At 43.3% G+C, this 14,518-nt stretch overlaps 1 protein-coding gene across 1 annotated transcript; it reads left to right on the top strand.

The window, feature by feature from the left end:
* The first annotated feature begins 6,224 nt into the window (after positions 1-6,224).
* On the top strand, positions 6,225-9,846 carry LOC119445729 (piggyBac transposable element-derived protein 3). The gene is made up of 2 exons (XM_037710016.2): positions 6,225-6,420; positions 7,973-9,846. The coding sequence occupies exons 1-2, from the start codon at positions 6,225-6,227 to the stop codon at positions 9,844-9,846; spliced, it is 2,070 nt and encodes a 689-aa protein (XP_037565944.2).
* The last annotated feature ends 4,672 nt before the right edge of the window (positions 9,847-14,518 follow it).

Below are 14,518 nucleotides of genomic sequence, written 5' to 3'. Positions count from 1 at the left end.
CACACGCCGTGCCCGAGCCCGGCCCTAGCCCGTGAAAAAACTCCTCTACCCGGCCCGGGCTTTCGGGTAAGCCCAAGCCCGTGCAGTGCTCTAGCTCAGATTACAAAATACTTGCACCATGTAGTGGCAGTGCTTTCCAACTGAACCTTGACAATTTTAACGGCTACAGCATTTAACAACCACTAAAATTCCTTGCGAGGCGCTTAAACATTTCCTTTGAAGACTATCTCCTTGTATAAACATACAATCACCCACAGGTTTCGTTAGCGACACTGAGCGAACCATGGCACATATAAGCTACAAATGTAGGACTTTTCAGCAGCTATTACAAATGAAGAGTGTTAAAGAACTGTATCCATGACAAACCAAAACTAAAGTACCATCTGCATTGTTCAAAGCAGGGGTAGGTGGTGCTACTTTGTCAGTGTAATGACTCAGGCAAACACTACTGAAAAACAAACTTATAAAGCACATGTTTATTCGGGTATTCCAATTTCTTCACAGATACTGCCACGTTTGAATGATCTTGGTACACTGCGTTCACAAACAATTCTCTCCTATGTTCACGCACTTTGCCCTACGCAGCTTGTGTCACACAAATCCAGATCTCTCTCAACACATCAAGTCCTTGAGGATCTCACACATACCACACATGCAAACTGAACGATCTCGTGTACATAGCCGTTTACACATGTTAAGAGACTGTTACACTGTTCATTCACTGTCTCTGTTGTCATTTTCACATGTGTGTACATACTGTAATGCTTTTTCAGTGTATATAGATAGCATTTTCACCTTGTTCTCCCCACCCTACACCTTTTATGTTTTGCATCTGCAAAGTACAAGAAAAAGAAATCATTTCAACAAGTTCATTTTGTGTGTGTGTTGTGCCTTACTTTTTAACATCTTCAAAGCAAGATCATGACACTGCGCAAAGGAAAAAGCAGTACGGTGGGCCATGTGCAGTCTACCAAGCCGTAACATCAGACAACATTTACGGAGAGTGTGGACACTGGACCATCTTATCTGCCACGTAGTTCTGATGCCTGAATGTCTCAATCAGAACTCACGGGCACCACCCTTGAAAAACACCACAGGCAATGTCGGACCACACTAGTCTCACAAACCCACTCATCAAAAAAACACTGTGGATGGGCCACAAGGATGACATCATGCAAAGAAACATTGATCATTAACACTTATGTTGTGTGTCGCATGCATAAACAAACAAAAAACTGCAAATCTCACTGAGAGTGCAGCATACAAAATGTATGGGTTCTAGTAACAAGCACATCACTGAAGCATAAAATGGGGCTAACGCAAGCTAGATCACAATAAGAAATATAAAAGCCGCACAACAAAGCATGCAACACACTGGGCAAAATAAAATACACATGTGAACATCCAAAATACCAAGCACTTAATGAGACACACGCAAAGGTGACTACCTCTAACTAATTTCTGTCCTTGGGAAATAAACAATTTCCTACAATGTCTTATGAAAGTCTTGGCAAACAAATAGTAGTCAAATGATATCCAGCCCGGCCTGTTACCTTTATACGAATAGACCGATCTCACCCGGCTCAAAACGAATATGCAACGGCCCTGTCGGCACAATGATGACAGTAGTCCTTGCCATTTTCTCGCTGAACTATCGAGGAAGTCAACGCCAATTTTAGGGGAAGTCAAGGAGTTTGGGGGGGGGAGGAGTCTTTTCAGCCAACCACACCCCTGCTGTAGAATCTTTTAAAGACGATAGTCTTTCTTGGGGAACTTAAATGCTGAAAATTTGGTCTGTCTGTCTGTCTGTCTGTCTGTCTGTCACCCGATTCAGCCACCCGGCCAAAGTTGGACCACTTGCTTACCGCCCGGGCACACTACTTAAACTGGTACGGCTGTTCATACTTGTGAACGTTATCGATCACAAAGTAAATATTACACATATCTGAGGCGCAACATCACTAGGTAAGTATTAGGAGGTGTGTTCCTTTAATAGAAAATACATAGATACGTAACTCTAAAGACCCTAGTTTCTTAAGCTGCGCTGAAAATGCCATGCTATGCGCGCCGACGAACGACGTTCCCCAACTGCGCGCCGACGAGCGCCCTCTGCCATGGAGGAAGGAAACCCTCTGCACAAGCTCATGTTTCCCGATGTATTGCCAGATGGCGTCCATGTCTCACGCAGCGCCTCCTCCATTTTATCAATGCCAGCCAGATGCGGCCGATTCAACATAAAGGAAGCGCTGTCTGAGGCAGGGCAAAACATAAATGGCCGCTTGATGAAATAATGCGGTAAAATGAAATCTGTTCAAACAATCCTCCATTGCATTTATCATGCCAGGACGGAAATGGTACGAGAACAGCATCACGGGTGGCCGCGGATCAGACCAGCACTCATGTAGTACGGCCGGCAGAAGACTATCGTCTTTCGACGACATTTGCAGCGAAGCACGCAGATACGCGGCAATTTTTTGATCCCACCTCCCTGCCTTTTTATCTCAGAGACTACGCAGGTTTTTCATGGTGCAAACACATTTCTCATCACAGCTGCTCTTGAGCCTGCTAAGAACTATACCACTACTGTGATAGTTTAGTGAAACTCATTGTGAAATCAGCCTACTCAAAAGTGTACAGACTAATATTGACAACCATTCAATATCACTATTCGTAGAACTGCAACATACGTCTATCACACTTTCACCACATGCACAACTAGACACAAAGTATGGCAGGCTGTCCTCTGGCTGCGTAACATTCAGTACATTTGAGGTCACCCTAAGGTGAAACATTATTTCATGTAACTACTGGATTTCTGTTTTAGAAAATACCTACACATGAAAGGAAGCAGCATGCACTTAGAAGGAGTGAGCAAGTGCACGCCCACATGAAGCTGTATGCTATCAAATGCAATGTCTGCATGGCTTGAATGACAAATAAAGTGAATCGCATGATTTATGTTCCCCAAGATCCTATGGCCTCGGAACATTAAGGTTAACCTACACTGATGACTAGCTGCAGTGTCACATGTTTACAAACACAATGCAAGTTAGAGAAACATGGGTATGTCTGAACCCCGACAACATTTTCAGGTATGCTAAAATACAGGACTGTTACCTCCTAAAAGAGCTGTAATTTTTACTGACAACAAACAACAGTGTCACAGACACGAGCAGAACAAAGCCAACACTAGTTTCATACAGCACATGCGAGCCATGGCACTCTAGCAAAAATTCTAATAGAAGTTTGTATTAGTCTAATAGAAATATCTATCAGTTCTATTGATTTACCTATAAGGCCCTGTGTATTCGACTTATTAATCTTATAGAAACAGTGTTGCGAGTCTGCTAGTTTCTCTATACGACTAATAAGTCCTATTGGTCTATACAGTTTGTTAGGCAACATGTATTACTGGAGTCTGCTGTTTTTGTTTGCAGCTTGTCCAATGCGAGGATAAAACTTGATGACAATTAGACTAGGGGACTTGCTTGCATCGAGAGTGTTTCTAATTAATCACTGAATCATTAAGAATCCTGCAGTACAAATGTGCGCAGCACACTGTATTCGCAAGTTTGCATTAGTTTCAGCGCACTAAGCTAGTGAAACTGGCCCCTATCTCTCACAACATACATGAAAGCGACGCGCGCCTACATGGTCTTCCCAATTTCGCTTCACTGATGTCGTTGCCTAACTGGGTCTCCGTTCTGACTCATCGCAATAAGTCACTGAGGAAACGGCTATTGTTAACAGCACAGCAAATACTTCCTTGCAAAAAAAAACAAAAAAAGACAACAGCTATATTTTGCAAAGCAGAGTCACAGTGCCGGTCAGCTTACGAACAATGGAACAATAGCGGAAACCATATTTTTCTGCCGCCATGGTTTGCCGCTGTTTTGTTAATCTCGTATCTTCTAACTGCCCATATAGCATTGGTAAGCTTGTAACCTAAATTGCCAACTTGTTACCACATATAAACAGCCGTAAGATTTATTGACATCAAAGAGCAGCATCACAGAGAAAGGAACAAGGCAGGCGGAAAAAGCATAAAACTGAGACTGTAGTCGGTCGTAGCTGCGCACGGCATGTGTGCATTGGTGGCTCCCATGTCAAGTTGTGCGTGTTTGTCAGTGGATGAATGACGTGTTTTTAAAGAACCCGTGGTGCCAGTGCCTGTGCAATCTCATTCATGCAGTAGTATATTTGGATAGTTTCATCCATGGATGCTATCGTGACTTCAAAGCAATGCAAGGCAACTGTTTTTACCTCTGTGCTTTGTGTATCCACCAGCACGCATCGATGTTCAGTGTCCTCCCCGATGTCGATTCTACCACTTGGAGGTAATTATTCTACATTTTTATGCTTCTAGTACAGTAAAAAGTTGTTTTCCTTTTTTATCCCAACGCTCAATGTACTTCAGTACAGTGTCATCGGCTCGATTGTCGTGGGAGTTGCAGCAATGGCATGCCCGTTTCCGACAATGTCGTGCAAGATTTTTGCCTAGAGTTGTTCCTTATATGCCCACAGTTTCGATGTAATACACAGAACATCTTATGTTGATTTTGTGTACTCTCTATTTGTTCTGTCATGTCAGAAGCTGCCAATTTTCATTATGGCAAACATTTCTAGCTAGCATATTACAATTTGCCCTAACATTAGTTTGGTAATTGGGGAGCTACGTTATTTCAACTTGGAAGCAAATATTGCCAGCTTATTATTTACTCAACGCACTTTTAGTGGGAAAACTAGCACCCCTGCTTTGAAATGTTTCTATATGTGAACATTTTCGTGCCCAGGTTTTTTAACCATTTCCTTAAAAGGACGTCCTCTGGTCGAAGTGGACCAAAGGGCTAAGGAAATCAAGCCTGCTACATTGAAGACCTCGAAAGCTAATGTGTAAAAATACATGCTCGGCTAACAAATGCTTCTAGCAAACTTTTCAATTCTACCTGTTCTTCGTTTTTCTGCATCTGGGGCATTCATATACACCGTAATGTAACTTTCTTCAAGTGGTATTGCTCCGCAATTCACGTCTATCAGTGTAGCAGTCTGAGGACCAATACATGTTGCAAATGCAACATTGGCTTTCACACCAATACATGAAGAGACTTATTAGACTAAAACACTAATAGACTAATACACTTATTAGACTAATACACTAATAGGCCTATTAGGCTACAATGATGCCTGGTATGGACTGCCAACCGACATGGTGCGTGCGGCGTTTTCCACATGCTGCATCTCAGTACTGCCGGCACCACTTCCGACTGCGAGCAGCAACAGTGGCTCACACGATGGCAATGACCGCAACTGCATCCTTCTCTCAAGTGACAAGTCGTAAGCAATGTCTCATGGACAAATAATTGTTTAATAATTGGCACCACTCGGGCAAATTGACTTTAAGGCTGTCCACTTTAGACCAACAAATGATTGAAACAGAAAGGGCAAGGAAGCTTCGACACCAAAGTGACAAAGGAAGGAGACGTCACAATTGTGAGGTGGCAGGACAGCGGTGTTGTCCACATCGCACCAAAATTTCTGGGTGTAAGAGAGACATGAAGCGTCAGAAGATGGAGAGAATCGCCTAAGGAACATGTGGACATTGAATGTCCTTAGCTGATCCAAAGATACTCTTCCATGGGTGAAGTAGACAAAATGAACTTTTTGCTATCGTTGTATCCTAGTAGGACAAAGAACCAACAAGTGGCCGGTAAGGTAATTTCCCATTTGGTTTCATATACAGTCGAGCCCGACTATATCGAACCCGTTTATATCAAATTATCCCGTATATCGAACAATTTCTAAACACGGTAAATTTACATTGAGAATATATAGCAAAAGTTACTGTTACATCGAACGAAAACAGCAACGACAAACGATATATCAAACTCCATGTGCCTCAAAAGTGCCCCAGCAAGTTGGCTTTCCCTCGTGGTGGCGGGGAAAACTGCCGGCGCCACCCTAGAAAAAGTGGTTTAGACCCAGCTGTGCACGGGCGAACACCCCCCTGCAAAAAATGATCCTGGCCTGCTCGCAGCGCTTACAGCCAATCAGAGGCCGTCGTGCCTTCTCCGAGGCGCGGAGGCGGTACAAGTGAGCGCCATTTTTTCTTTCTTTATGCTTGTGTGCCTGCTGCTGCCTCTTTTCCTCGAGTCCTCATTCAGCGTGGTCCGTGCTGGTGGTGTTGCCTGTTGGCGCTCTGTGAACTTTCTTGGCGCGCTGTCGTCATGGCTTGTGCAAAGAGGCAGAATTTGCTGTTCGCCGCGAAACTCGAAATCATAAATCGAGTTGAGCGCGGTGAGAAGAAGTCCGACGTCGCCGCCGCGTACAAGATCCCAAGGAGCACCTTGAGTACTATCCTGAAGAACAAGGCAGACATCAGGGCCAAGTCGGACAAAAGGCCAGGTGCCCATGGTGCCCGACGTGTGCGCACTGCTACCTACCGAGCAAACTCAAAAGCGTGGATTACCGGGGAGCTTTTCAGCAGGTGGCTATCGTCGTGGAACGATGATTTGGTAGGTGAAAATCGCAAGGTGTTCCTGCTCGTGGACAATTGTTCATTGCACCACTGCAGTACGACCTTCAGCAACATCGAGCTGCGTTTTTTGCCCCCAAACACTTAATTATGCCATATATCGCCATATCGAATTATGCCATATATCGAACTAATAAACGTTTTTTGGCGAGTTCGATATACCCAGGTTCGACTGTACAGCCGGAAACAGCTGGCAGGAGTATTTGAAGGATGCAAATGCCAATTGTTTCACACGTAAAAACGTGTAGGACCTGCTGGCTCTTCGGAACAATGTCGGGTTCACTCCGATTTTGACGAAACAGCCTACCACGAGAAAGCGGGGCCGCCCTTCTGCCAATGAGACCATGGAGCTACCGAGGAAAGTTCACAATGCGGAACAGTGGCCAATAAACACTGTGCACTATGATAGCATGAACCACTGGCCGGCACACACAACTCAAAAGTTTTGTACAGCTCTGCAAGACGGAAAGCTAGACAGCAAGAACCAGAATGCGATGCCGAAGATGCAATGCGTTTCTTTGCCTCTCTACAACAAGCGACTGCTTTTATACCTTTCACAACCAATAGCAGTGCAAAAGGAGAGCACGTTGAATGAAGACGACATTAGTTTTTGTCTGAAATAAATGAGTACAAGTGTTTTGCTACCCAAGGCAATCTTGTCTTATTGTATTGACTGGGGCACTGTGCACACGTGTAAGCACCCTAAGATTCATGCAAATTTGTATCGAATTCTTTTTTACTGTCTTACTTTTGTCATTGGACCTCAACTCACCGCAAAAGACTCGCTATGCATTTTTCATGCCACTACATTTAATTCGTGACTGAAGCGGCTATATACTATTCAGCAATCCTTCAACATTATCAACTTGAGTGGAGCGTGTATTCCCCACCACACCCACATCTCAGTGAAGAAGAAACAGTCGCCCTCGGCCACCTTCAAACAAACACATATATGCACGGAATCATTGCGCACCGCATGCACCCAACACACTTACCCTACCTCTGCCTTTTTTTTTTCTTTAGTAGGGCCAAATCCAGAAACTGGAAATGGACTCAATTTGACAGAAATACAAAGCACACCTAGGTTTTTTTTTTTTTTTCAATTTAAAATTTTCAGACGCTATGCACACAATTGTGTACATTTAATTTTTACGGTTTTACGAGAAAACAATCGAAAATTGAAAGTTTTTGATAACTTTGGCCGATTCGTGTGTCCCTTGTCTGGCAACACTGAAGTTTTTAGGGCCATCTGCTGGATAATAAAGGAATCATGACCATAAACAAACAACATGGCGGCGCACGGGACGGCTTCCGCAGGTGAGCTCCTTCGATGATTTCTCCTGCTTTTATTGTGGCTCTAAAAAATATGGTAACTGTGTCTTATACACGAATATGTGCGTATGTGGAAATACTCAGCGTTACTAAAGAGACTGCATTGAGTGCATGGTAACAATTGTGTACAAAGCGTGATAGTGGAAGAAAAGAGGGCCACACGCCAATTGCTGTCTAACCGCGTACGTCACTGCTATTTTTCAGATTTTATCGGCTTGCCTTGTGCCACTTTTTACAAAGCAAAGTCGCATCATGCAACCAAAGAAACAGCTGACAGACTACTAGAGAAGATTGCTTCCAGGAATGTGTCTGATATCGGTGAAAGCGACGATGAAGACGACATTCCACAGGAAGATGTTCCGCGGGAAAATTGTGACATGCCGAGTTCCAGTAAAGGCGAAGACGGGGACGACAGGTTGCCATTGAAAGAAATACATGTTGAAGACAACGTACCGAAGAACTTTCAGTGGAAAAAGAAAGTTTACGTGCCCCCATTAGACACCGACTTCAGCGGTCACAATGAGTGCCCACCGGACACGGATGAAACGTGTACACCGTACACGTACTTTTCGAGGTACGTGCCCGAGTCCATTTTCAAAGTAATAGCAGAAAACACGAATCAATATATTGTGAAAACAACTCTGCATAATGTGAACACCACATCCAATGAAGTAAGAAAGCTGTTCGGTATGCATATCCTGATGGGCGTCATTCACTTACCTCGGGTAAGGCTCTATTGGAACCCAATGATGAAGGTTTCGCTCATCAGCGAAACTATGAAGGAGAAGCACTTTTTCAAGCTTCGAAATAATCTTCACATTGTTGCAAAAGATTCTGGATTTGACAGTAAAGATCGCCTGTGGAAAGTGCGTCCATTTCTGGAACTCATACGAAAGCGATGCTTGGAGCTGGCTGTTGAACAGGAATGCTCAATCGACGAGCAAATGATCCCTTTTAAAGGCCACCTTTCCATAAAGCAGTATGTGAAAGGCAAGCCATCTCCCTGGGGCATAAAAGTGTTTGCTCTGTGTGGTAGGAGTGGTTTACTCTACGACTTCGCAATATACCAGGGGGAACACACGATTCCCGCCGACCTGAAAAAAGAATACGGTCTTTGTTCTGGTGTTGTCTTGCATCCATCTAAAAGAATTCCTTATGGATGCAATTGCCAACTTTACTTTGATAACTACTTTACATCAGTGCCTCTCCTTCGCCAGCTACGACAGTACAGAATTTTGGCAGCTGGAACTGTGCGAAAAAACAGGCTGGGCAAGTGCCCTCTTGAATCCAAAAAGGTGATCAACAAAAAGCCGCGAGGATACTCTGCTGAATACGTCACAAGTGATGATGTTGTAGTAGTGATCTGGAAAGACAAAAATGATGTGTCGGTCGCGTCCAACTTTGTTGGCATTGGTAATGAGGAGGATGTCAGGAGGTGGGACAAAACTAACTGTGACCACATATTTGTAAAGCAGCCGGAGATCATCGCCAAGTACAATAGAAGTATGGGAGGCGTGGACAAGATGGACTTTCTCTTGAGCTTGTACCGCACCAAGATCAGGTCAAAGAAATGGACGCTGAGGGCGATATTCCATTTTGTAGACCTAGCTGTCTGTAATGCTTGGATGGAGTATTTGCATGAGAATGCACACACACGGCGATCAAAGCTGCTTGATCTTCTGCACTTCCGTCTGCAAATTGCTGAGGCTCTCATTAGCAGTGTACCAAACACAAGAAGCATGGAAGGCCTTCCTACGAAGTCGAACCGGCGGATGTTCCTGAGAGGAAAGCCCGCATTCGACAGCCTTGCTCGGATGCACGCTACGATGGAACGGATCATTGGCCAGAAGCCCAGGACCAAACGCTTCCTTCTAGATGCAAGTATGAAGGTTGCAAAGGAAGATCGAGTTTTTTGCAAGAAATGTGAAGTGCCACTCTGCATGACCAAGGATAGTAACTGCTACTACAAATTTCACACTTGAAAGACTTGTTCCTGTTTCTTGACCTCTATGACGCTATGTACACAATTGTGTACATGACTGTAAAAAATAAACTGCTTTTGTACTTCCGTCGGAAGTCTGTCAGTTCATCTTATTTGGTCAAATATAGAGAGTTGAAACACAAAAAAAATTTTTTTTTAGATGAAAATAGCGAGTGGCGTCTGAAAGGGTTAAAGACATTTATAGTCAAAATGGGTCGATTCCTGTTGCAACTAAAAAACAAAAAAACTAAAAACTAAACTAAAACTAAAAAAAAGCAGTTTCGAATCAAAAATCGGTCAAATGCTGCACCTGTTTGAATCAAAGCGAGCTAGATCCAATTAACTAATGGGTGTGCACCGTGAACACCTCTTGACCAAAACAACCAACATGGCCGGCTCCAGTCCATTTCACGTGTGACCCAGTTGCTTTGTTATTGTGCTTTTGCTCCAAGATGGTGCATTTCAAATGGACGATGACGGAATTGAAAAGATCGGGGACAGGTCCATACCCAGAAAAAGAAGCGATCCCAAACGGCGGCACATAAAACCAGCAAAGAACGTGCAACTTCCGAAGTGCGTACACAAGAAAAAAAATTTTAAATGCACCCTTGTGTCTGCAAACTCAACAAATAGCTACCAAGAGAAAATCCAAGCGCTTCCCAAGGCCCAGCATGGTGCTTTCATTTTGATGTTTTGCTCACCAGGCCCTGTAAAGCATCGAAGGTCAACCGAGAACTCGCCCACTTGCCGTGAACTATCGGTGATATACAAGGTACGTCTTCTGAACACAAGCGTTGTTCTGGTATGTCAGGTTATGTGTAGTGCTGTGCTTGCAGTGGGCCACAGTACGGTGGCCACAGTACGGTGACACGATTGTTGAAGCAAAAGCATGAAAGGGGAGAGACCAAGCGTGATACACGAGGAGGGGACTGTAAAGTAAAACAGTGCGGACAGACGCGCGCTGCCATAGTCGGACTCACCAAGCACGTTTGAGCGAGAGTCGCATTACTATCGGATGAAACCAAAAATGTTTTACCTGTAGACAGAGCTGAAAAGCATTAGGAATGTTCGGCGCATATACGATAGTCAAGCTCCAGTGGACACGCGTGTAAAGTACAGCTTTTTTTATTGCATTTTCCAGACAAAATTCAACCTTTCCTTTGGAACTAGTTGTATTAAAATTTTTTGTGTGCGTTTTGGAACAAACAGCTTTGTCCTTAATTGGGTTCACAGAGGGAGTGCCTCAGGGACCCGTCTGAACCAATAAAAAAAAAAAAAAACTTGCATCACCCAGACGTCTGCTCAGTTTGCCTGAGGAATGCACATTACATAAAAAATGTTGAGGATGCTTCAAAAAGGCTAGAAGGCATGACAGAAGGCAGAAGGCATGACAGAAGGCATGACAGTATGTACCCATTAAAATACAAGGCCTTCAATGCTCTCCTGGGGGAAAGATGGCCAGACTTGGATGACTCTTTCCTTTGATTGCCAACACATATTGAAATAACCGAGGAAGGTGTGCTAAACCTTTTGCTCAATATAAACACTAAAAAGAGCCCTGGACCAGACGATATTCCTAATGAATTTTTAGTGACGTATGCTGAATGGGTGTCTAAGTTCCTTACAGAAATATTTAATTCGTCAGTATTGCATGCTTCTTTCCCTACGGCATGGAAACTAGCGAGAATAGTACCAGTTCATAAAACCGGGAACACTTCAGACATTAGCAATTACCGACCAATTTCCATCACAAGTACATGCTCTAAACTCCTGGAACACATCATATCCAAACACTTGTCACAATATCTTGAAGTGCATAACTTGTTATCCCCTGTGCAGCATGGTTTCCGTAAGGGACTATCTACGATCACTCAATTAGTTGAACTGGTTCATGACACTTCCCAAACGATAAATTCACGCGGACAGATGGACCTCGTTTATTTAGATTTTACCAAAGCGTTCGATAAAGTTTCCCACTCCAAACTTTTGTTCAAAATTAATACAGTGTTTAAGGATCCTAACCTCACAAAGTGGTTTACCTCGTACTTGCAGTGCTGTCAGCAGTACGTTCAAATAAACGAGCATACATCCAGTCTAGAACCGGTGTTATCTGGAGTACCTCAGGGAAGTGTCCTAGGACCTCTATTATTTCTTATTTTCATTAATGACCTGCCACACAACATTTCTGTTCCAATAAGACTATTTTCTGACGACTGTGTTGTTTATAATACTATAGAATCTCCCAGTGACCAAATTAAATTACAATGCAGCCTTGAAAACATTATGAAATGGTGTTCTGACTGGCAAATGGTTATAAACCCTAATAAATCAGTAAGCATGTCTATTACAAGAAAAAAGAAAATCCTGCAATTTCCTTATAGTATACATGGCAAGCAGCTTAAAAAAGTAGAGGAGCACAAATATTTGGGTTTATTATTTAGAAGTGACTTAAGCTGGAACAGACATGTAGAGGACGTAAGTAAGAAGGCGAATAATGCGCTTTGGAGCCTAAGGCGAAATTTACAAAGAGCAACCACTGAAGTTAAAAACTTGGCCTATAGAACACTAGTCAGACCAATCATTGAGTACGCGAAAATTGTCTGGGATCCTTACACAGAGAAAACCCGTAAAAAACTGGAAAGGATTCAGAGGTTAGCTTCCCGACTCATTTTCAACAAATATGGTCGACATCACTCCCCTTCAAGACTATGTCAGCTTGCAAATCTTCCCAATTTAGAATTAAGGACTAAGTATGATAGGATTAAGTTCCTGTTCCTTATTATCCATAATGAAATAAAAATTAATAGGACGAACTATTTCGAAATTTCTACTAATGAATCGTCTAGACATCGCCACAGCATGTATATTCCCCCACCAGTAACCCGTAATGACACATTTAAATATAGCTTCTTTCCTAGAACGATAAAAGAATGGAACATGCTTCCCGATTTTGTAGTCCAGTCTGCTTCTTTTAATAATTTTTTGAGTAATTTGCATGCTGTTATTTATTCCGAGAGCGTGGTGCGTTAATCATCTGACTTTGTGAATCATCTGATTTTATGATTTCGTTATTATATGTGTATGTTGTTCTTATTTTTACATGCCTCAAGGGATATTGATTGGTTTTTTTTTTCTGCTTTCTTTATTACAATGTATATGAGCTGCAATTTATTTTTTGTGCGTTGTACTCAGATGTATTGTATGCCCTGCGTAAATCAGATGTGTTGACTTTGCTTGTTTTATTTATGTTTTCTCCACTCCTGTAATGGCCCTAAAAAAAAGGGCTGACAGTATCAATAAACAAACAAACAAACAAACAAAAGCAAGCAATGCCCGAACTTCCTTACCAACAAACTTATTACAGCAGGCAGTTATACCAGTACAACTTGCGCACAGTGCGCAACCAGCCAGATGGCTGAATGGCCGAAAATGCAGTTTACTGCTACACGTGGAGCGAAGACGAGAGTGCGAAAGGAAGCAACGAAGTGGCGAGCGCACTGCGCAACACCCTGCGAAGTGCCAGCTACGAAGAAATTGAGGAGGTCCGCTTTGTGGCCGAAGGCTGTGCAGGCCAACACATTAGGATCTGTATGATCTTCCGGTGGCTGCAAGATGAAGTTTCAGAAGCGGTATTAAAAATTACTCTTGTGTTCCCAGTGACAGGTTTGCCACCACCTGACAGAGTCTTTGGTGGGATCGAGAAAGACATCAGAAGACACTATTGAACCCAGGCGCCTACAAAAAGATATTTGCAAAGCATGGCATGGTCTTAGAGCTAGGAAAACACCGGGATGTATACGACAGGAAATCCTACGGTGCCGATGTATTCAAGTCCACATCAAGCCTGCCTTTCAAGATCAGCACTGGTAAAGTGTTCGACATTCCACGGAGCAAGATTTGAAAAGGCCCAGAAATTCGAGCAGAACCACATTACAGATTTTCAGTGTCTAATTTTCATTCATACTTAAGTATTTATTTCAAACTTTCTTTCAGTACTTTCAGTACAAGTTCATGCGAGCAGCAAATTGGAAAGCGCAGCATATACCGATGTAGTCATCAGCATAGGCCCTCTTTATAAACAACAATGTTACATCATGAGTTTCGGCAATTGATTTCAGTGACATGCAACGTCATTGGCTTGTCTCGTCGTTCGTAAGACTCTTTACCGTTTACGAATTGCCAGATTTACGGTTTTCGCAGAGTTTGTACAGTGCACTCACCGATGTGACATTGCTTTATTGTACACATATACAGTAGAACCGCGTTATAACGAAGTGGGATATAACGAACTAATGGATATAACGAAGCAATTGTTATTCCCCTTGAAATTCCCATAGACGCCCATGTATTTAAAACCTCGTTTTAACGAAGCGAAAATTTCCTCACAATGAATTTAACGAACCATTCTTTGTCCACAACGAGCATTTACTGATCATTTTGGTATACGTGAATTCAATATCTTATAGCGCGCGACGGTTTACGTCCCATCACGGCTGCGGTAATTCAAAACTCGCGCCTTGCGCTCCCCAGGAGCCGCCTGCCAACACGCGCGTGGGTGCGCGTCTCCCTGCCTCCCCTTTCCTCAGGAACTAATGGACTCGCCCGCGCAGCAACTCGCGCGAGCGTGCGCGTCAGCCGGCCTCCCCTCTCCTGTGGAACTCATTGACCCACCC

This window comes from Dermacentor silvarum, chromosome 3 (genome assembly GCF_013339745.2).
Source record: "Dermacentor silvarum isolate Dsil-2018 chromosome 3, BIME_Dsil_1.4, whole genome shotgun sequence".
Taxonomy (NCBI): Eukaryota; Metazoa; Arthropoda; class Arachnida; order Ixodida; family Ixodidae; genus Dermacentor; species Dermacentor silvarum.
This window is presented reverse-complemented; position numbering and strand designations above follow the sequence as displayed.

Excerpts from the sequence above, each read along its gene's own strand:
- LOC119445729 (XM_037710016.2), top strand. The coding sequence starts at position 6,225 with ATGGCTTGTGCAAAGAGGCAGAATTTGCTGTTCGCCGCGAAACTCGAA. Across the intron at positions 6,421-7,972 it reads AGGTGCCCATGGTGCCCGAC|TGCATGGTAACAATTGTGTA; the intron begins GTGTGCGCACTG and ends GACTGCATTGAG.